Source organism: Phragmites australis, chromosome 20 (assembly GCF_958298935.1).
Source record: "Phragmites australis chromosome 20, lpPhrAust1.1, whole genome shotgun sequence".
Lineage (NCBI taxonomy): Eukaryota > Viridiplantae > Streptophyta > Magnoliopsida > Poales > Poaceae > Phragmites > Phragmites australis.
Genome location: NC_084940.1, coordinates 3008590 through 3027750, shown reverse-complemented (window position 1 = coordinate 3027750; position 19161 = coordinate 3008590). Strand labels below are relative to the sequence as shown.

The window sequence follows — 19161 nt, the reverse complement described above, 5'->3', positions numbered from 1 at the left end:
GTTGAAGATCGACTACGTGGGACCGCTGGCGTTTGTCCGGAAACTGCGAGATCGTTGACTCGTCACTCCCTCCTCCGTCCACCTATCTCTCCACTCGTCGAGCTCATCACATCACATCGGCAGCCGCCTCCTCCCTCTCCAGCCTCCGCTTCCAATGGACGCCGCCCTCGCCTTCTCCTCCTCGGCTCAGAGCCCTAACCCCATGCGCTTCTCTCCCTCCGCCACTGCCTCGCCGTCCTCGCGCGTCCACCAGCGCCTCTCCGTCTGGGGCCCTCGGCGCGGGCGCCCGCTCCTCGCGCTCCGGTCCCAGGCCCCCGCGGCCGCGGCCGCCGTCTCCCACCACGACGTGGTCGTCGTGGGCGCCGGGATCGTGGGGCTCGCGATCGCGCGCCACCTCCTCCTCCACACCCCGCTCTCCGTCGCAGTCGCAGACGCCGCCGTCCCCTGCTCCGGCGCCACCGGCGCGGGTACGCACGTCTCCCCTCCGCGCGTGCGTGCGTGCGTGTTGGGGGAGTTGGGTTGTGACACTCTAGGGTTGGTTCGTGTGCAGGACAGGGCTACATATGGATGTCGCACCGGACGCCCGGGAGTGACACGTGGGAGCTGGCGGTGCGGAGCAAGCAGCTGTGGGAGGAGCTCGCGGCGGAGGTCGACGGCCAGGAGGGCGGCGGTGCGCGGGAGCGGCTGGGGTGGATGAGGACAGGTAGAGGCGTGCTGCTGTTTTGCTGTTTACGTCTAGCTGTGTTGGTGATCGACTAATCACTGTGATTGAATTGCTGATGCATCTAAAAACTAGTAAACACATGTAAGTGGTGAATCGCTACGATATCATTAGGTTACTAGATTTGTTAACATAGCAAGGGTAGTACTAGTAAAAGCTTATTACCATCTCTCAGTGGTGGACCGTGCCGAAGATTTTAGGTGGGGCGAACTTCACCTCGGCCTTTGCCAGCACCGGTGCCGGCCGCTGAACAGTTCTCGCCCACCACTGAATTGCCGGCCGGTAGGTAGGGCGGCCACACCATCTTGCCTTACTGGAAGCTTCGCTGCTGCCATCTCTTGTGGTCTGATTCTAAGTGCAGTCATATGCTACTTCAATTGACTTTGCTCGTTTTACTAGATGTATTATCGTGGATGTTATGCACTGTATTTGTTAGTTCCATTTCTCAGTGTGGACCACGGTTTGAACAGAAAGTGAAATGCCACTATCAATTTTGTTAAGGAAGCTTATTAGTTGGGAGAACTTTGGAAGAGCTGGCCACATTGGAGGAAAGGACCAAGGCTCTGTCTCAGGCTGGCATACATGCGGAGTTCTTGTCTGCCTCTTCATTGCATGCATTAGAGCCGGCACTGAGTGTTGGAAAAGCTGCTGGTGCTATGTTCTTGCCTCAAGACTGCCAGATTGATGCATTCCAGGCTGTCTCTTTGATTGAAAAGGTTTGTTCCGCAGAATATCGATTTTCTTCTTTAATAGTGCAAAAAACACTATCTCACTGATACTTAATTGTTTACACTTTCTTATGTAAGACCAATAATTCGTATTCCCCAGAAGGGAGGTACATGGAGCTCTATAATGATCCTGCCATGTCATTAATAAGGTATTCACGTCTCTTGTTTCAGATAACCTTTGTTTGTTGATAGAAGAACACTTCAGCTATTAGGCTGGTAGAGTTGAGCCATATATACATTAGAAATTACGACGAATTTCCGGTGATGCCAAATTCATTCCCTTATTGATTTTATTATGTGCAGATCAGAAGTTACTGGGACAGTTGAAGCTGTCCAAACTTCCAAAAACATCTTGTATGGCAGAAAAGCTATTGTAATTGCTTCTGGTGCATGGACTCGATCCTTATTGCATAATTTTCTAGAACCTACTTTGACATTGGATATTCCTGTCAAGCCAAGAAAGGTACATTTGAAATTTCTGACCCGACATCTAACAACATAAAGAAATAATCTCATGTTTTCCATTACAGGGTCATCTGCTTGTGTTGGAGAAATTTGACAAGGTTAAGCTAAATCATGGCCTAATGGAGGTAGGATATGTAGACCACGAAGTTGCTAAGTCAAATAGCATACCCTTGGCTTCAGGATCTGATGAAGATGAGCATGGTGTGTCATCTATATCGATGACAGCAACGCTAGATGCAAAGGGCAATTTAGTTCTAGGTAATTTATGTAGCACAAACTTCTCCCTTTGTTCTACATTTCTACAGTTTCTGTGGATGAACAAAACCCTTCTCTTTTGATGATCTTTTGGTGCTCCAGACAAGAATTCCTTTCCAAGCTACCTTCTTCAGAAAATGCTTGATCGTATGGCATTTGTATGTTACTTGTTACAGGAAGCAGCCGGGAGTTCAAAGGATTTTCGAGGGAGGTTGATAAGTCCATCGTTAAGTGCATATGGGACCGTGCAGGGGAGTTCTTTCCTGCACTGAAGAATGTTCCTCTTAATATTGATCAGAACACACAAATCAGAATCGGGCACCGCCCCTATAGTAAGCTCCTTTTGTAAGAAAAAGAAAACCGTAGTCTCAGAGATTCTTCATCGCAATATTATCAGCTTTGTCCCCTTTATGTGATACTCATGGAAACAAATGTCTCATCTGTTTCAGTGCCTGATGGAAGGCCAGTTATTGGCTTTGTTCCTGATTTGCCTAATGTTTTGATTGCTACAGGACATGAAGGAAGTGGTCTTACTTTGGTGAGTCACGGATCACTGTATCAATTTGCTCCAGTTACTAGTGTTTTTGTTTAATATTATTATCTATTTAGTTGGGCATAACATACCCTCATACTCAGGGACGAACCTAGCCGAGAAATTGAGTGGGGCACCCATTATTAAATATGGATTTTTTCTTTAAATTTTACAAAATACCAAAGAAAATTTTCAAAAAGTGAGTGGGGGAACCCCACTACACAAAATATAGGTTCGCCGTGCTCACACTCGTGGATAACAGTAGTTACAGAACAAGAAGACGCATCCCAACCCTCATATACAGGCATGTCCCTATCATTGTATAGAAATAGTTCTATGTTGTGTTAGCCCGATCATGTCTTGTTACCTCTAGGAGCTGATCCATGGCAGTTGAGTAACTCTGCACGAGGACTGGCATATTCTAGAATTCCAACTGAGATGGATGAGTCTATTACATGTCAACAGGGTGGAGGCGCTTTGCTGCCTGCTTTTTACTGCCATTTCCTTATAAGAAGATATAAGTGTTAAAGTTCTTCTTCTGCCAATTTTACTTCAGGCACTAGGCACTGCTGAAATGGTCACGGATATGATCATTGAAAATCCTGGAAAAGTTGACTACTCACCTTTCTCCATCAGACATAGATTTTCAGGTAATTTTGATAAATGTTGGGCTAGATTCTACTTTCTAATTTTTTTTGTGTTTTATGATTCAACATTGGACATCTGTTGTCTCCAACGCTGTTCAAAACTAGGACTGATTTTTCATGCCTTGACAGCTAGTTTTCAAGATGACTTTATTTATCACATGTAGCTGTTTTGTTGCGGAATAGTTTTTGGATACAGAACTATGGAATTGTAGATCAAAACAATTTTAGCTTAACTTTCAAGTGGCATCAGTTACTCTGATTTGTTTCAGATTAATTCATCACAGTTCATGGTGTTGTGCATCCATCAATTTAGTGTAAATTTTTTGGTGGAACGAAATTGCTGTTCTTCCTTTCGGCAATTCTATCTCTTTAATCTATTAAAACTGTGGTTTATATTTTAATTCTAGACATTCAACTGGACATCTTCTTTTCTTTATGGATTTGACACGGTACTAAAATGTCAAAATTTGGTAAGTATATTGCATGGTGCTGGCGCTTCCCTTACATCTCTCTAATCTAAGTCAGGAATATGTATCCTAGGAATTAGATATTTTGCTTCCAGTACAAAGGACAATGTCAGAAGGTTTGCTGCTTGATGAACTCTATCAAGTATGCAACTGGGATATGGAGTCTCCTTTAACCATGGTGTCCCCCAAACCCAGTAATCCTGCTTTTACATTGTCCACTGATGCTTGATCCTTAGATGACGGTGTGACACTGTCGGTCGATAAGTGCTACTTGGAACGTACTTTCTCGTTTCATGAAATTTCTTTGCACAGCCTATGACTGGGGCTACTGAAATTTGCTCTTGAGTACCGCCTAGAGGCATTCCTCCTGTCTGATTCAGCTTTCATCATCAATTCAAACTCCAGATAGCTGATTCGACCATCCTGTTGAATACATTTATAGAATGTCAGCTATCCTAAATAAGCATGTGTTTGTGCAATCCAGGTTGAGAAAAAAGAAACATGGATGACAGCCAGCTGCCAGTTACTATTGCTTCCTGGACTTCCTATTGCTCCAGGACTAGGTTATCTGTGCCAGAGATTTTAGCAAGTTATGGGGATTCATTGTTTGGATTTACACTGACTCTCACCAGGTTTAATAATTTTGCTTATTACACTGGAAACCGGTCGAAATTTGGTGTTTCCTGATCTAGTAGTAGTGAGGTTTGGCCATCCTAAAACCAGCATTTCCCTGGAAATGGTTACAGTTTCCCTGCAATTTCAGGATCCAAATAGCTACTGAAAACTTTAGAGTTTTGTAACCGCTGAGCCCACATGTTTGCAAATAAAACCATTCACATGGTTTTATTTAAATGATTGAAGAAGTTTTTATTAGTTAGTCTACTGACCAAATCCTTGTCAACGTTGTGAATGATATCATTATCCACTTGCTCATTAGGCCCTAGTTCACCGTCACCTAAAGCCTCCATCAACTCCTCCATTTCACTAAAACCATTCACATCTTTGTCGAAGAACTTGAAAGCTTTAGGTAGATACTCATTACTCATCTTTTTAATGTGAAGTAATACTGTTACAAACTGCCCACAATCTAATGTTCCAATTCCATCTATGTCACCCTGAAAAGGGAAGAAAGTTGCGTTAGAACATTGTAGTGTTAATTTATTTATGCGCCTATATTGTACGAGCATTGATTTCATAATGTAAATTACACTTTTAGATTTGAGGCGTAGGGGAATACTTGGTTGCAATGATGATTATAGGAACTTTTACACTTGATTCATTGCCGTTCAGTTGCCAGTATCCCAATCATCCTAATCCTACTTATATAAGAATGTGAATGACGATGCTAGTACTCACCAGCTTCTAACAGCATCTTTATCTCTGCCCCTGGTACAGGATGACCGTTTATCTGGAGGCCTTCCTCCAGCTCCGCCAGTGACAAATTACCATCGTTGTCCTTATCCATCGTATGGAACATTTGGGTGTATTTGTCAATCTCCTCCACCGGTAAATCCATGGCGACGACCTTCATTAATCATTAGCAAATTCCACATTGAAATGTGTCACATTTGAAGGAATTAAGGGTAGTAAAAGTGAGTTACCTGCAACTTACTCCAAGTACCTTCTTTTTGAACTTGTTCATGGGCGAGAACTGCTTCAGTCTGGATCGAACCACCTCTCCGAGCGACACATTTGGAGCCTTATCGGCATTCTTGAGTCAAGGATGCTCTGTATTTTCAGGAGGGACAAGTGCTCATAGTTTAGTATGCAACATTTTTAGGATCCCATTTTTTTTCAATAACGCCAATAAATTCTTTGTGTGCATTTCTATGAATAGAATGCCATCTGGACTTTCAATACGGTCGTGTATTTAAAATTGAATAGAATGCCATCTGCACTTTACCGAGGACTTGCTTTGCTGTCAACCGGGTAGAAGGATTCGGGTCAAGCATCTTCCTGACAAGATCCTTTGCATTCTGGGAGATCTTGGGCCATGGATCCCACTGTAAGTTAATTCCTCCCTGGACTATCGACTGCGCGATTTTCTCGTCGGAGTCTGCAGTGTCGAAACAACATGACATCAGCACCGGTAACCACCTCCTGTGCTGTGCTGCAATGTCCACAGATGCAGCAATGCTGAACTGTGGAGAGGGAGAAGCGCCACTCACCTCCCCAGAACGGAGGGAATTCGCAGAGAAGAATGTGCAGGATGACGCCAGCGCTCCACACATCTATCTCTGGCCCATAGCTTCTCTTGAGAACCTCTGGAACCATGTAGCACCCGCTGCCAACCACTTCGGTGAACCGATCCTCTGCACGGCAAGAGCTGTGCATGATACAGCAGCATCAATGGGTTGTTGCACGCGAGAGGCTCCTACGGGGCTTGAAGAACACCGAGAGGCCGAAGTCGACGGCCTTGAGAGGCGAGTCCTCCGACTTGTTCGCGAGCAGGAGGTTCTCCGGCTTCAGGTCCCGGTGCATCGCTCCGTTCTCGTGACACAGCTGCAGTGTTGGATTTTGCGTAGATGATGCTGTGAAGAGACAAGAAGCCAAGAATGGCGTAAGATGCTGGACGATGCGGCTATGGAGGATCATGGGCGTAGGGGTTGGTTAATGATTGATTACCTGCACGACCTGGACGATGGTGTGGGCGAGCTTGGCGGCGGCGCGCTCGGTGTAGTGGCCGCGCGCGAAGATGCGTTCGAAGAGCTCGCCGCCCTCGCAGTCGCAGAGCTCCATGACGAGGTGCACGCCGTCGGCGTCCTCGCAGGCCCACCACCCTGCCACCGTCGAGCTCCGACATGCGCTTCTGCCGGATCGTCTTGCACGCCATGGCCTCCCCCGTGGCCGCGTCGTCGCACCGCCGCGTCACCCCGAACTCCCCGCACCCCAGCTCCGCGCCGAGCCGGTACCGCCGCGCAAAGTCCGGGTCAGCGGTGTTTGAATAATTCCTGAGCACATTGTCTATTTTTAGTTAGCATGTTGATTAAGTTAGTGGCGCACTAGCCAGCGCATGTCCGCAGCTGGCGCGCACGGTGCACATGGCGCGCAGCCTCTGCGGCACATCCCAGGGCGCTGGGATGGCAGTGTCCGAGCACGAACGTGCCGTGAATCTCTCGGCCAACAATGGCCATGTAATCTCGCATGTAATTCTCTTTATATTTGAGTTCAATCAAACGAAAAACGTTGCCGCTTTGCAGCACCAAAATACCAGTGTCCACTTTGTGTTCGCGTGAGTTTTTTTGTCTCTGGCTCGACGCCGTTCGCCAGCGATCGACTCCGGCTCACCGGCGCTTCCTCGCCGGCGGTCCTCTGTCAATTGGTATCAGAGCTGAGGTACGCCGTCGCCATGTCCGAGTCTCCCAAGCGATCCCCCAGGAGAACGCTCCAAGGTGATGGCTCCGACGAGAAAAAGACCCCTCCCACGTCGCGCACTCCCTCGCCACGCCGTCGCCACCGCTCTCACTCCCGACGATCGCGCACCCGGGACGCCAGGCCGCGCATCATCGAGCGAGTTATCGAGAAGGCGTCCGCGAACATCGCGTGGCCGATGCTCACCCGAACCAACTACCCTGAGTGGGCGTTGGTGATGAAGGTGAACTTCCAGACGCTCGGGGTCTGGGACGTCATCCGCCACGGCGTCGGGGAGGATTGCGACGACGGAGAGGATCACGACGATAGGCAGGCGTTGGCCGGTCTCCTGCGCTCGGTACCCTCTGAGCTCTGGAGCACACTTGCCAGCAAAGACACGGTGAAGGAGGCGTGGGACGCGGTCAGGAACATGAGGATCGGCGATGAGCGCGCGCGTGACGCCAACGCGCAGCAGCTTCGCCGGGACTTCAACAACATCTTCTTCAAGGAAGGGGAGTCCGTCGACGAGTTCGGCGTCCGCATCACCACGCTCGCCAACAATCTTTGCTCCCTCAGCGACCACATCACCGACGCCGAGGTAGTGAAGAAGCTGCTGCAGGTGGTCCCAGAGAAGCTCAACCAGGCCGCCGTCTCCATCGAGATGTTCCTTGACCTGAACACCGTCGCGGTCGAGGAGGTGATCGGGCGGCTGCACGTCTTCGAGCAGCGCACCAAGCCGAAGCAGATCACAGACGCTATGGGGCGCCTGATGCTCTGTGAGGAGGACTGGGAGGCTCGCCGCAAAGCTCGCCGTGAGCAGGAGAACTCCGGCGACAACGCGGGCTCCAGCGACCGCGGGAAGCGCCGAGGGCACGGACGTGGGCGCGGTGGCGCGAACTCCTCCTCGCGCGACAACCGTGACGGCCAGAACGCCGGGGCGGGGAAGTCGCCCCCCGGCGATCGCTGCAAAAACTGCGGCAAGGTTGGCCACTGGGCCAAGGACTGCCGCGGGAAGAAGAAGGACGCGGCCCACGTCGCTCAGGCTGAAGAAGAGGAGGGTGCACTGATGTTCGTCGTGGCGGAATCTGAGGTAATCGAGCCGCCCAAGTCTCCCTCACTTCCACAATCAGCGCCGCTCGCCATCGATCTGCAGTCCCGGGTTCACCTCAACGAGCGCAAGGTTCTCCTCCACCTCAATGGTGAGGAGGAGAGGGAAGTAGCGGGGCCACAACGCTGGGTGCTCGACACCAGCGGGACGAATCACATGACGGGGTCGCGCAAAGTCCTCGCCGAGCTGAACACCGGCGTCTCTGGAACTGTCAAGTTCGGAGATGGATCGGTGGTCGCCATCGAAGGGAAGGGGACCGTCCTCTTCGCCTGCAAGTCCGGTGAACACCGTCACCTTGATGGGGTCTACTACATTCCGCGCCTCACCACGAACATCGTCAGCGTCGGCCAGATGGACGAGAGTGGGTTCAAGGTCGACATCGAGTCCGGCATCCTGCGCCTCTACGACCAGCATCGACAGCTCCTCGCCAAGGTCTGGTTCTCACTGAGCCGGCTCTACTACCTCGACATGAACATCGCCGCCCCGGTGTGCCTGACCGCGCGCGTCGGCGACGTCGCCTGGCGATGGCACGAGCGGTTCGGGCACCTCAACTTCCAGTCGCTGCGCAAGCTGGAACGCGAGGGCCTTGTGAAGGGGCTGCCCATGATCGACCACGTCGAGCAAGTGTGCGAGGACTGTGTCTTGGCCAAACAGAAACGCACGGCGTTTCCCCAGGCGACCAAGTACAGAGCTCAGGAGGAGCTCGAGCTGGTCCACGGAGACCTCTGCGGCCCCATCTCGCCATCGACCCCGGCCGGGAACAGCTACTTCCTGCTCCTGGTCGACGACATGAGCCGCTTCATGTGGCTCACTCTTCTGTGCACGAAGGCAGACGCACCAGCGGCGATCATCGCGTTCCAGGCCCGCGTCGAGCGTGAATCTGGCAAGAAGCTGAAGGTGCTCCGCACTGATCATGGCGGTGAGTTCACTTCAGTGCAATTTGGAGAGTACTGTGCAGGAGAGGGGATCGAGCGCCACTTCTCGGCGCCATACTCGCCACAACAAAACGGCGTTGTGGAGCGCCGAAACCAGATGATCGTGGGGACGGCGAGAAGCATCCTGCGCGCACGGGGCATGCCCGGACGCTTCTTGGGTGAGGCGGTGAACATCGCCGTGTTTCTCCTCAACCGGGCGCCGACGAGCGCGCTCAACGGCATGACACCGTACCAGGCGTGGTACGGGAAGAAGCCGCCCGTGCACTTCTTCAAGGTGTTCGGGTGCGTCGCCTACATCAAGCGCCTCCATCCGCACCTCACCAAGCTCGACGATCGCGGGGAGAAGACGGTCTTCATCGGCTATGAAGCGGGGTCAAAGGCGTATCGCTTCTACGATCCCATCGCGGATCGCGTCTACATCTCTCGCGACGCCGTGTTCGACGAGGACGCGCGCTGGGACTAGGGAAGCTCCCCAGCTGACGCCAACCAGGAGCCGTTCACCGTCGAGTACGAGATCCGGCGCCGACCTGCTGTGACTCCGTCCCCGAGCACGACGTCGCCCATGCATGCGTCGCCACCACTGCAGCCTGCGTCTCCACCATCTCCAACCACTCTGATCGCCTCCGAGGGGATTCCTATCGAGTTCGCGACACCGCCCAGCGCCGATGACGCCCTCGACGCTGATGATGATGAAGAGGAGGAGCACCGGTACCGGACGCTGGACAACATCCTCGGCTCGGATGTAGTGCTCGGGCTGGCGCACCGCGACGTCGTCCAGGCTGAGCTGCACGCCATCAGCGCGGAGGAGCCCAGATTGTTGAAGGAGGCTCGTGACGATCCTCACTGGACGAAAGGGATGGAGGAGGAGATGCAATCAATCCGCGACAATGACACCTGGACGCTGGAGGAGCTCCCTCGCGGACATCGCGCCATCGGCCTAAAGTGGGTGTATAAGGTCAAGCGCGACGAGAACGGGGCCATCGTCAAGCACAAAGCCCGTCTCGTCGCCAAGGGCTACGTTCAATGTCCCGGCATCGACTTTGAGGAGGTGTTCGCTCCCGTCGCGCGCCTAGAGTCGGTGCGGCTGCTCCTCACCGTTGCAGCGCACTTCGGCTGGTCCATCCACCACATGGATGTCAAATCGGCGTTCCTCAACGGAGATCTCCAGGAGGAGGTCTATGTTCAGCAGCCACCTGGGTTCATCGACGACAAGAACAAGCACAAGGTGCTTCGATTCCACAAGGCGCTGTACGGTCTTCGTCAAGCTCCGCGAGCGTGGAACCACAAGCTCGATGTGTCCCTGATGGCGCTCGGGTTTCGTCGCTGCCTCACTGAGCACGGGATGTACACCCGGGGAGAAGGAGAAGGACACCTGATCGTGGGAGTGTACGTCGACGACCTAATCATAACTGGTAGCGATGCAGGTGCCGTGACCAAATTCAAGGCACAGATGAGGAGCACGTTCCGCATGAGCGATCTCGGGGCGCTTTCCTACTACCTCGGGCTGGAGGTCACGCAGGGGGCTAAGGGGATCACGCTGAAGCAGGGCGCCTACGCCGCCAAGATACTGGAGAAGGCGGGGATGCTCGGCTGCAATCCCTGTGCCACTCCCATGGAGATAAAGCTGAAGCTGCTCAAGGAGGGCACAACGCCGAGCGTGGACGCCACTGAGTATCGCAGCATCATCGGCAGCCTCAGGTATCTTTGCAACTCGCGGCCTGATCTGGCATTTGCCGTTGGGTACTTGAGTCGCTTCATGGAGGCGCCGCGTCAAGAGCACATGGCGGCGGTCAAGCGGGTCCTCCACTATGTGGCTGGCATGGTGCATTGGGGAGTGCACTACTACTATGGAGGGAAGAAGGAGATCGCACCTCGGCTGTTGGGCTACTCCGACAGCGACCTCGCTGGAGATGTCAAAGATCGGAAGAGCACCAGCGGCCTCGTCTTCTTCCTCGCCAACGGTCAGATTGCCTGGCAATCGGCCAAACAGAAGGTGGTCGCGCTGTCCTCCTGCGAGGCGGAGTACATCGCGGCCGCGGGAGCTGCGTGTCAGGGCGTCTGGCTAGCTCGCCTGCTAGCGGAACTGATCGGAGGAGAAGCCCTGGCGCCCAAGCTCATGGTGGATAACAAATCCGCCCTCGCGCTGATGAAGAATCCTGTGCATCACGACCGGAGCAAGCACATTGATGTAAAGTTTCATTTCATCCGGGAGTGCTGTGACAGGAAGCTGATCGACGTCGAGTTCATTGGCACAGAGTTGCAGCTGGGCGACGTCCTCACCAAGGCGCTCGGCCGCGTCCGCTTCCAGGAGCTCCGTCACAAGATCGGCATGAAGAATCTAGTGTGAGTGCTCTAGGACTTAGGAGGAGATTGTTTGAATAATTCCTGAGCACATTGTCTATTTTTAGTTAGCATGTTGATTAAGTTAGTGGCGCACTAGCCAGCGCATGTCCGCGGCTGGCGCGCATGGCGCGTAGCCTCTGCGGCACGTCCCAGGGCGCTGGGATGGCAGTGTCCGAGCATGAACGTGCCGTGAATCTCTCGGCCAACAATGGCCATGTAATCTCGCATGTAATTTTCTTTATATTTGAGTTCAATCAAACAAAAAACGCTGCCGCTTTGCAGCACCAAAATACCAGTGTCCACTTTGTGTTCGCGTGAGTTTTTTTTGTCTCCGGCTCGCCGCCGTTTGCCAGCGATCGACTTCGGCTCACGGGCGCTTCCTCACCGGCGGTCCTCTGTCAGGCGGCGCCGGGACCCAGGATGGATGCTTGCTTCCTGCCCTTTTTGCTCTTCTACGCTTGCCGGTGATGTTGTCGGGGGAGCAGCACGGGCCGTCACGGCTGGTAACGGGGAGGACGACCGCGGCGCATCATCTTCAGCTTGGAGGCCGCGATGGTGGAGTAGCAACCACCCATGACGCCGTCGTCACCGGACGCCGGGTGCTCGCTGGTAGAAAATTGACTATTTGACACCGAAAAGGTGGGCTTCAATTATTTGCTATAAATGTGATTCCTTACCATTTTGCCCTAAATAATTGTTTTTTATTTTTCCATTCACCATGTCAAATGACTATTGTACCCAAATTCCTGTTCCGCGGTTGTATTGGAGCAGCCTAACTTGCGTGCAACTGAGCGAGGGGCCACAGAGCCACTAGTGGCCCGATACAAACTTTTCTTGTTTATTTTTTTTTGAAATTTTTTTCTCACAATCTTTTTTCTTAAAAGTTTTAAGCTATTTTTTCTCAAAACTTTTTCCTTAAAAGTTTGAGCAAAAACGTTTCTCTGAAAAGTTTTAACTTAAAAGTCTTTTAGAAAACTTTCAAAAAAGGAAAGACATGGGAAAATTTTTCGAAAAAGGAAATGTGGAGGCTGTCAGGGTGATTCGCGTGGACAATGGGTCGCGTGCGCTGATTGGCAGTATTCCTATTGTGCCCCTTATCTATCTTTTCTCCACTATCAAACGGTCTCTCAGACCGAGGCCGAGATGTCCTCCTCCCAGACCACTTCTCGTTAAGAGTGTATGTGTTGAAGCTTTGATTTAGTATGTGAGTACTCTCCAGATATTGGTTTAATTTTCAGATTCTAACTTTACAATAGATATTGGTTCAGTATGTAGATATAACTGGTAAAACTATGCTTTTATTATTATAAATTGCAACCATGTACAATTTCCATCTCTTTACATCTCCCCAATCAACAATGAACACAATACAAATCACACATGTATAGAAATCTCACTCCAGTCACTTTACAATGCACTCTGGTTTCAATGGAATAAATTCAGCTGTGAGTATATTGCCTTTAGGGTAGCATTTTAACTCTCCGGCTGAAGCTATTCTAATTAGAGGTTGAAGGGTTCTTCTGCCCGAGCAAGCTGGTCATGATCCTAAGCAAAACAAGTAGAATTCAAGAATTAGAAGGCAGACTAATTTAATCTAATGCTCATCATTTTATTTTTTTTGGCTGTTAGATCCATGTAAGTTGAACAGGATTCTCACCTTTGCCCCTCGGCCACCGAAAGGCGGTGGCAGGGTCCGAGCAGATATATGCCGCCACCGTGGTTCGTCCTCATCCTCGTCAGATCGTCGGCAGCCAGCCTCCTCTCGCGTAGGACGCCGGGCCCTCCCTCTCTGGCTGCCCTCCCGCGTCCCCAAAACCCCATGGGCCGTCGCCCGCCCGCAGATCCAAGTCGCCGGAAGCTGGAGCCAACAGGACCCAAGTCGGAGGAATCTTGCCCCCGACGTCCCAGGTAGCTCCGCCTTTCGAGGGCGTCAAGCTCCACCGTCTGTGAGCTCGAACTCGTGGTGCGTCGACACCCTCTCCAAGCCCACCGCTGACGCAAGCTCTCCGGCCGCCTCCCTCTGTCCTCTTTTGTTCTGTTGCGGTGAAGCAATCCCTCGGTCTGGTTTGGGAGGAGGACATCTCGGTTTCGGTCTGGTCTGAGAGACCCCGACAGGTGGGGGAGAAAAGATAGATAAGGGGCATAATAATCATTTGATATGGTCTAAATGGATAAACCAAAATAAAAAAAAACAATTATTTAGTGTAAAATGGCAAAGAATCAATGGTGACACAATTTTTAGTGGTAAATTGTTGAAGCCAAAAATTTAGAAGATAAATAATTGAAGCTCACTTTTTGCAGTGTCAAATAGTCAATTTTATAGCTCATTAGAAGGAAAAATTTCACAAAGTACTGTGTACTTACCCTCTACCTCGGCTGCTTATATTTCGGATTGCATTTTCCGACGCTCGCTATCTCCGGCTGTGGTGCCCTAGTGCCTCGACCTTCTCTTCCTCTCGGCTTAATTCGTGTGTTGGCGCGCGCGCGCTGGGAATGCGGGCATGGTCGGTCGCCAGTTGGTCTCGGTCTCTCGGCGTTGCCAATTCAGTTGCAGTGGGTCCGGGCCGGGCCGGGCCGGGCACCTTCGTTTTTACCAACTGGGCCCATGCTAACGCGAGGTTCAAGTTGCCACTAGCCAGTGGCATTATCGAAGTTACCTCACGAATCGGTGCCCCTTCTTTTAGTTCGACCCAACTCAGTAACGCAGACCGCACCGCAGAGGATCAGAGACCCCATAAGCTCGAGCCTTTTCGAGCCTCCATCCTTCTTTTGATTGTTTGTTCCACTGCTCGTCTTCCCTGCAATCTCAAAGCTAATCTTTAGGGTGTGCGGGGCAAACTAGCTCGTTTGAGCTAACCCAGGCTTGCTGTGTTGTGGCGTTTGGTTCTGTCAAGCTAGGGAGGCAGTTATGTATGCATCGATCGTTCTGCCAGCCGTGACTCTTGCGACGAGAGCGAGCCGTTTTGGCTCTCCTCAGCGGGCGAGATTTTTCTAGCCCATGCAAGCCACTTTGCCCCTAAAAGCTAGGAGTTTTTAGCAGTTCCAAATGCAAAACCTGGCCAAGCAAGACAAGATTTTTCCTAGCCGGAGATCCAAACACACCCTTAGTCTACAGAGTTCAATTTTGTAGTTTCCCCCCTTGTTTCCTTGCTGTCTCCGGGAGTCAGATCTCGCGTTCAAGTAAGTAGCGGCTGTATCGTTTATTTTGGGTTTCTCGTATGTTGTTAGATCTCTGGTGTATTTAGATTTTAGAGTTTTCTTAGTTGATGATATGGTTCTTTGGATCAGTTCTTTTCATGTTCACTTTTGCGGGGAAAAGAGTAATAAGCCATTTCTGATTTCCCCTTTATTTTGGGACTGCTGTGCGGGGTGTGTAGGTTATGATATTAAGATCTTTGATGGTGATGGGACGATATTAATTTCTTGAATCTTGAGTGCAAATGTAGAATTCCCTTGACATTAGAAGTGATTTCAGTCTGATGCCATTAAAATTCTTTTGATCCTAACTTCTGGTCACCTTTTTCAGAAAGATCAGAAGCAAGGCAATGCGGTCACCGTCTCTGCTCTCGCAGTGCCTGGCTGGTTTGTTGTCTCATGACAGGGCTGCAGCCCACTGCGTCAACATCGTACAAGAGAGGGAGCCGCACCTGCCTTCGCCAGCGGTTGAGATTGTCCCATCAAAGGTGTGACCTTTTCATCCTTGCTTGTTCATGGCAAAGTCGCAGGGAGCGGCTGAGCCCACCGGGTTGATCCCTCGGTGTCGCACGCTCCCCCCCCCCCCCCCCGGGTCTAAGAAGGTTCCAGGGAAGGGGGCGGGTTCTTAAAAAAAAAAAGAAAGAAAGAAGATATCCCAATGAAAATAAGGATCATTTGTTATCCATCAAGTATCAACTAATCTGAATTTATTTACATTGGTCTGTAGAATGTTCATCCATACAAGTACGCAGGCGAGAATATTGAAATGCACGGCATGAATATATTCAAGGTACAAGCTTTTTCCCACTTCCCTGCATGTTCCAGCTTATTAGTTTTATTTTTACTGGCTCCATCTATTGTCTATGTAGGGAAAAGAGTGTATAGTTTATTCATAACGATTGTTAACATGGCAGCTGCTCACAAGCTAACCGCAGAAAACTATGTCACATTTTCTTTGAATAAGATAAAACTGCTCCTTGTCCCAGTCTTTTCCTGCTTCACTAATTTGGGATGTTCTCATGTTTTGGTTTCAGGGAAAGATCAGTGTTGTTGATATTGTTGGGCTACCTAAGTCAGATATTGTAACATCAAAAGGTGAAGGTAATGTAGTACCTTCACTAATTCTATCACGCTACTTGTTTCCTGATACAGCTAAGATCTAAAAGTAATTATTCTTTACTCTAGGGCCTTTGAAATGCTGGGAGAGTTCAATTGATCTAGTAAATGTACTTAAGGATGAGATCCGTGATGGGCTTTTGACATTCAGAAGCAAACGGGTTTTAGAGGTACAACTCCATTGTTGCTTTTATATAATCATTTACATAAGATACTGTAGCACTTCAAGTAAATCTAAGCATTTCTTCTTTAGTATGTAGTGTTCATTTCTTTGTGAAAATTGTCCTTTCTTAAATTGATGTTTACAAACAGCATTAGATGGTTCGTATTCCATGAAACTACCTACAGAAAACTCATGCATTTGTTAATAGCATCCTTCTGGTTAAAATTGATTTATTTATGCTACACTGCAAATGTTGTTACCCCATAAAAGTAAGTAAAATAAAATAAAAGGGTGTGAATTTTCCCGATAAAGAACGAATGGTGCCATAAGCATTTATTGATATCCATTTGACCAATGCTTTTTTCCTCGTATTTTCCATAGACACCAACATCGCTATATTTAGCCCCTGGATATAGGACTACTGTTATACATGTAAAGTAAGCTTTTCACTGACATGCAACACAATCTTTTAAATGAGTTGTGCTTTAGTGATGCGCACATGTTTTTTCCAAGTATGTCTCACGCTTAAACTTCTTAGCCGGTGGTCTATTTCTTTAGATTCTCAGATGCCAAACACACATAGTTTGGCATAACTTTGTTGAATTTTGGTTCTTTGGAAACGTGTGAGAGTTCTTTTTCTGATGCAGCTTGGCTGTGGATACGGGCTTCCTGGCATATTTGCATGCCTGAAGGTACACTGTTGTCCATAGTTCTACCTCTTACTTTTATATAACATGTACATGATGTATGATTTCAGAGCTCTCTTTCCGTCAATAAATTTCCTGTGTTCTGTGCTTGGCTATTGTACTAATAATATATATGTACTTAGCTACCTGTCATGGTATAGTTTGTAACATCTTCCTTTTGAACATTCTTAGGGAGCTTCGACAGTTCATTTTCAGGATCCTAGTGCTGAAACAATAAGGTGCAAAACAATACCCAATGTACTTGCTAACCTTGAACAGGCTCAAGACAAGCAGAGTCACCATCAAGGAAGCCCCCTTACTCCATCTCGGCAACAACTACCTCAAGATATCCATTTCTATGCCGGGGAGTGGGAGGAGCTTCACACAGTTCTGTCAGTAATTCAGGAGGACGAGGTGGATGCATTATCAGGTGTAGGGCTAGGTTTCTGTGAAGATGACCTTTTGGATGGATATAACAGCCAGGATGGGAACAATATTTGCCATGAAACTTCGTCGAGGCAATCAAGAAAACTATCAGGCAGCCGTGCATGGGAGAGGGGAAATGAGACTTGCACTGGAGATGGTGGATATGACATAGTGTTAGTCAATGAGATCCCTTACTCTGCAAGTTCTCTTCAAAATCTCTATTCGCTCATAAAAAAGGTTAGCTCGTAAATGTGAAAATTTGAGTTATCTGTGCTGCAAGGCCTCGTCCCTTGCATACGGAATGTATTATGCAGATTTGCCATCTACACCGAAACAAAACTTTTGCTCAGCCTTACCATGCATCCTACTGTTCTTGTTCTTGCAGTGCCTGCGGCCACCATATGGAGTTATGTATCTTGCTGCAAGGAAGAACTACATCGGTTCAAGCAGCGCGGTGCGGCAGTTGCGAGCATTGGTGGATGAAGAAGGTGCATTTGGCGTGCACCTTGTCTCTGAGCCCCCTGAGAGGGAGATCTGGAAACTCTTCTTCAAATAGTTCGATTCGGCTTGTCACAGAAAAGAAAAGAAAAAAGTTCAACGCGGCTGTGCAAATAGCAGACGCTGCATGGAACTCCAGTTTTGTAGATATCAAAAGTTCCAGACCAGTCTTTTGCCGATTTTCTGCGTAACTTTCCCCTTCCTTTTTTTTTCTTTCTTTTTGGAGTTTGTTGTTGATTCTGTTGAGTGCACGACACTGGGAATCGCCAAATGCATGCGTAACAGCTAACTCAGAATCAGTATTGATATTCCATTGAGATTTTCTGTTATATGTTGAATGTTGATTCCACTCAAATTTTATCTGATGGCACATCAGTGTTGAACCTCAGAAGAGTACGGAGTACAGTAGAACAAGACTTCAGGTTTTTTTTCTTTGCCGTTTGCTGCTACTCCCTCTAAAAGAAGAGTGTAGTTTTGGTTGCATAGAGTTAACACATTTAAATTTTAACCATCAATATCTTTTTAATATTTTGACAAACTTTTGAAAATGGTACATCTAGATTCGTTTTAAAAGAAGTTTTCAATCTATGCTAATATAAAATACATAAATTATAACAGAATCGAACGATTACACAATGTATTATACATCATACATTATACATCCCAGTTAAAGATTCACTTCAACTAGGGTTCAACTTATGGACGGTTATTGCTTGAAAATCGTGGAAACCGAGCTTACCGCTCCGCATTGATAATAGAAACCGAATGGTTTTTGAATTTGAATTCAAAAAATTTAAAAAAATTCTAAAAAAACTAGAGACAATTTTAAGACCTTCTATGAATTTTTTTAAAAAAAATAACGTCGTTTGCATCATATTATATAGGGAGTAAGTTTGAAAAAAAAGTTGAAGCGTGCAGCTTATTTATTAACTTATGTTAAGGAAAAACTTAACATATAAAAACATTTTTTTTAGAGTATCTTAAGATGAACTTTAAAATTAGTTTCACTTCATTTAAAATTTTATTAATTTCTCCATAATTTTTACAAAGTTCACAAGCATAAAGTGAATATGTTAAGAAACAATACTGTAATTATTTTTTTCATGTCTACCATTATTTTTTCTACATAAAGTATAGTATAAGTAAACTAATAAAAGTTGTTTCACTAATTTTAGATGTGTGATTGGTTACTTATGAATTAATCTAGTTGCAATATATTTACACAATATTGCATATAATAATAACTATTTCATGAGTTCATGTATTTTTAAAAGGTTTAAGATCATGTAAGAAGACTAACAAAATTGGTTTCATGATTTTTGGATTAGCAAAGAGTAAACTATGCATTTAACTAGGTTTAGCAAATACATTTTCTCACAGAAAATATTCAACTTTTTTATGAGTATAAATATTTTTATAATGTAGACATGTTACAATGAAACCAACAAAATTTGTTTCATTTTATTAGCTATTGATTTTACAAGGTTGAGCTATTTTTTAGTTTTTTTAACTTCATTAAAATTAG

At 48.1% G+C, this 19161-nt stretch overlaps 3 protein-coding genes across 6 annotated transcripts; all 3 read left to right on the top strand.

The window, feature by feature from the left end:
• Window positions 1-62: 62 nt before the first annotated feature.
• LOC133901154 (uncharacterized) lies at window positions 63-1822 on the top strand. Of its 2 annotated transcripts, XM_062342422.1 has the most exons (5): window positions 66-467; window positions 551-703; window positions 1192-1437; window positions 1528-1598; window positions 1753-1822. In XM_062342422.1, the coding sequence occupies exons 1-3, from the start codon at window positions 155-157 to the stop codon at window positions 1404-1406; spliced, it is 681 nt and encodes a 226-aa protein (XP_062198406.1). In that variant the 5' UTR covers window positions 66-154; the 3' UTR covers window positions 1407-1437; window positions 1528-1598; window positions 1753-1822. The 2 variants fall into 2 exon arrangements, with proteins under 2 accessions (XP_062198407.1, XP_062198406.1); XM_062342423.1 differs by lacking the exons at window positions 1528-1598; window positions 1753-1822 and having other exon boundaries at window positions 63-467; window positions 1227-1362.
• On the top strand, window positions 1561-4304 carry LOC133902338 (uncharacterized). The gene is made up of 7 exons (XM_062343931.1): window positions 1561-1598; window positions 1753-1912; window positions 1980-2172; window positions 2346-2501; window positions 2619-2707; window positions 3258-3351; window positions 4300-4304. Exons 1-7 carry the CDS (start codon window positions 1561-1563, stop codon window positions 4302-4304), a joined length of 735 nt encoding a protein of 244 aa, XP_062199915.1.
• On the top strand, window positions 2661-17965 carry LOC133901151 (uncharacterized). Of its 3 annotated transcripts, XM_062342415.1 has the most exons (10): window positions 2661-2707; window positions 3258-3351; window positions 5211-5321; window positions 15079-15235; window positions 15475-15537; window positions 15782-15848; window positions 15933-16033; window positions 16674-16718; window positions 16905-17375; window positions 17524-17965. In XM_062342415.1, the coding sequence occupies exons 3-10, from the start codon at window positions 5284-5286 to the stop codon at window positions 17692-17694; spliced, it is 1113 nt and encodes a 370-aa protein (XP_062198399.1). In that variant the 5' UTR covers window positions 2661-2707; window positions 3258-3351; window positions 5211-5283; the 3' UTR covers window positions 17695-17965. The 3 variants fall into 3 exon arrangements, with proteins under 3 accessions (XP_062198399.1, XP_062198401.1, XP_062198400.1); XM_062342417.1 differs by lacking the exon at window positions 5211-5321 and having other exon boundaries at window positions 2677-2707; XM_062342416.1 differs by lacking the exons at window positions 2661-2707; window positions 3258-3351; window positions 5211-5321 and adding an exon at window positions 14154-14732.
• Window positions 17966-19161: the final 1196 nt, after the last annotated feature.

Coding starts and splice junctions, on each gene's coding strand:
- LOC133901154 (XM_062342422.1), top strand. CDS start 155: ATGGACGCCGCCCTCGCCTTCTCCTCCTCGGCTCAGAGCCCTAACCCC. Junction 468..550: donor CTCCGGCGCCACCGGCGCGG/GTACGCACGTCT, acceptor GTTCGTGTGCAG/GACAGGGCTACATATGGATG. Junction 704..1,191: donor GCTGGGGTGGATGAGGACAG/GTAGAGGCGTGC, acceptor CGGTTTGAACAG/AAAGTGAAATGCCACTATCA.
- LOC133902338 (XM_062343931.1), top strand. CDS start 1,561: ATGGAGCTCTATAATGATCCTGCCATGTCATTAATAAG. Junction 2,173..2,345: donor AAAGGGCAATTTAGTTCTAG/GTAATTTATGTA, acceptor TACTTGTTACAG/GAAGCAGCCGGGAGTTCAAA. Junction 2,502..2,618: donor AATCGGGCACCGCCCCTATA/GTAAGCTCCTTT, acceptor CATCTGTTTCAG/TGCCTGATGGAAGGCCAGTT.
- LOC133901151 (XM_062342415.1), top strand. CDS start 5,284: ATGGAACATTTGGGTGTATTTGTCAATCTCCTCCACCG. Junction 15,849..15,932: donor TGTAACATCAAAAGGTGAAG/GTAATGTAGTAC, acceptor TCTTTACTCTAG/GGCCTTTGAAATGCTGGGAG. Junction 16,719..16,904: donor GCATATTTGCATGCCTGAAG/GTACACTGTTGT, acceptor GAACATTCTTAG/GGAGCTTCGACAGTTCATTT.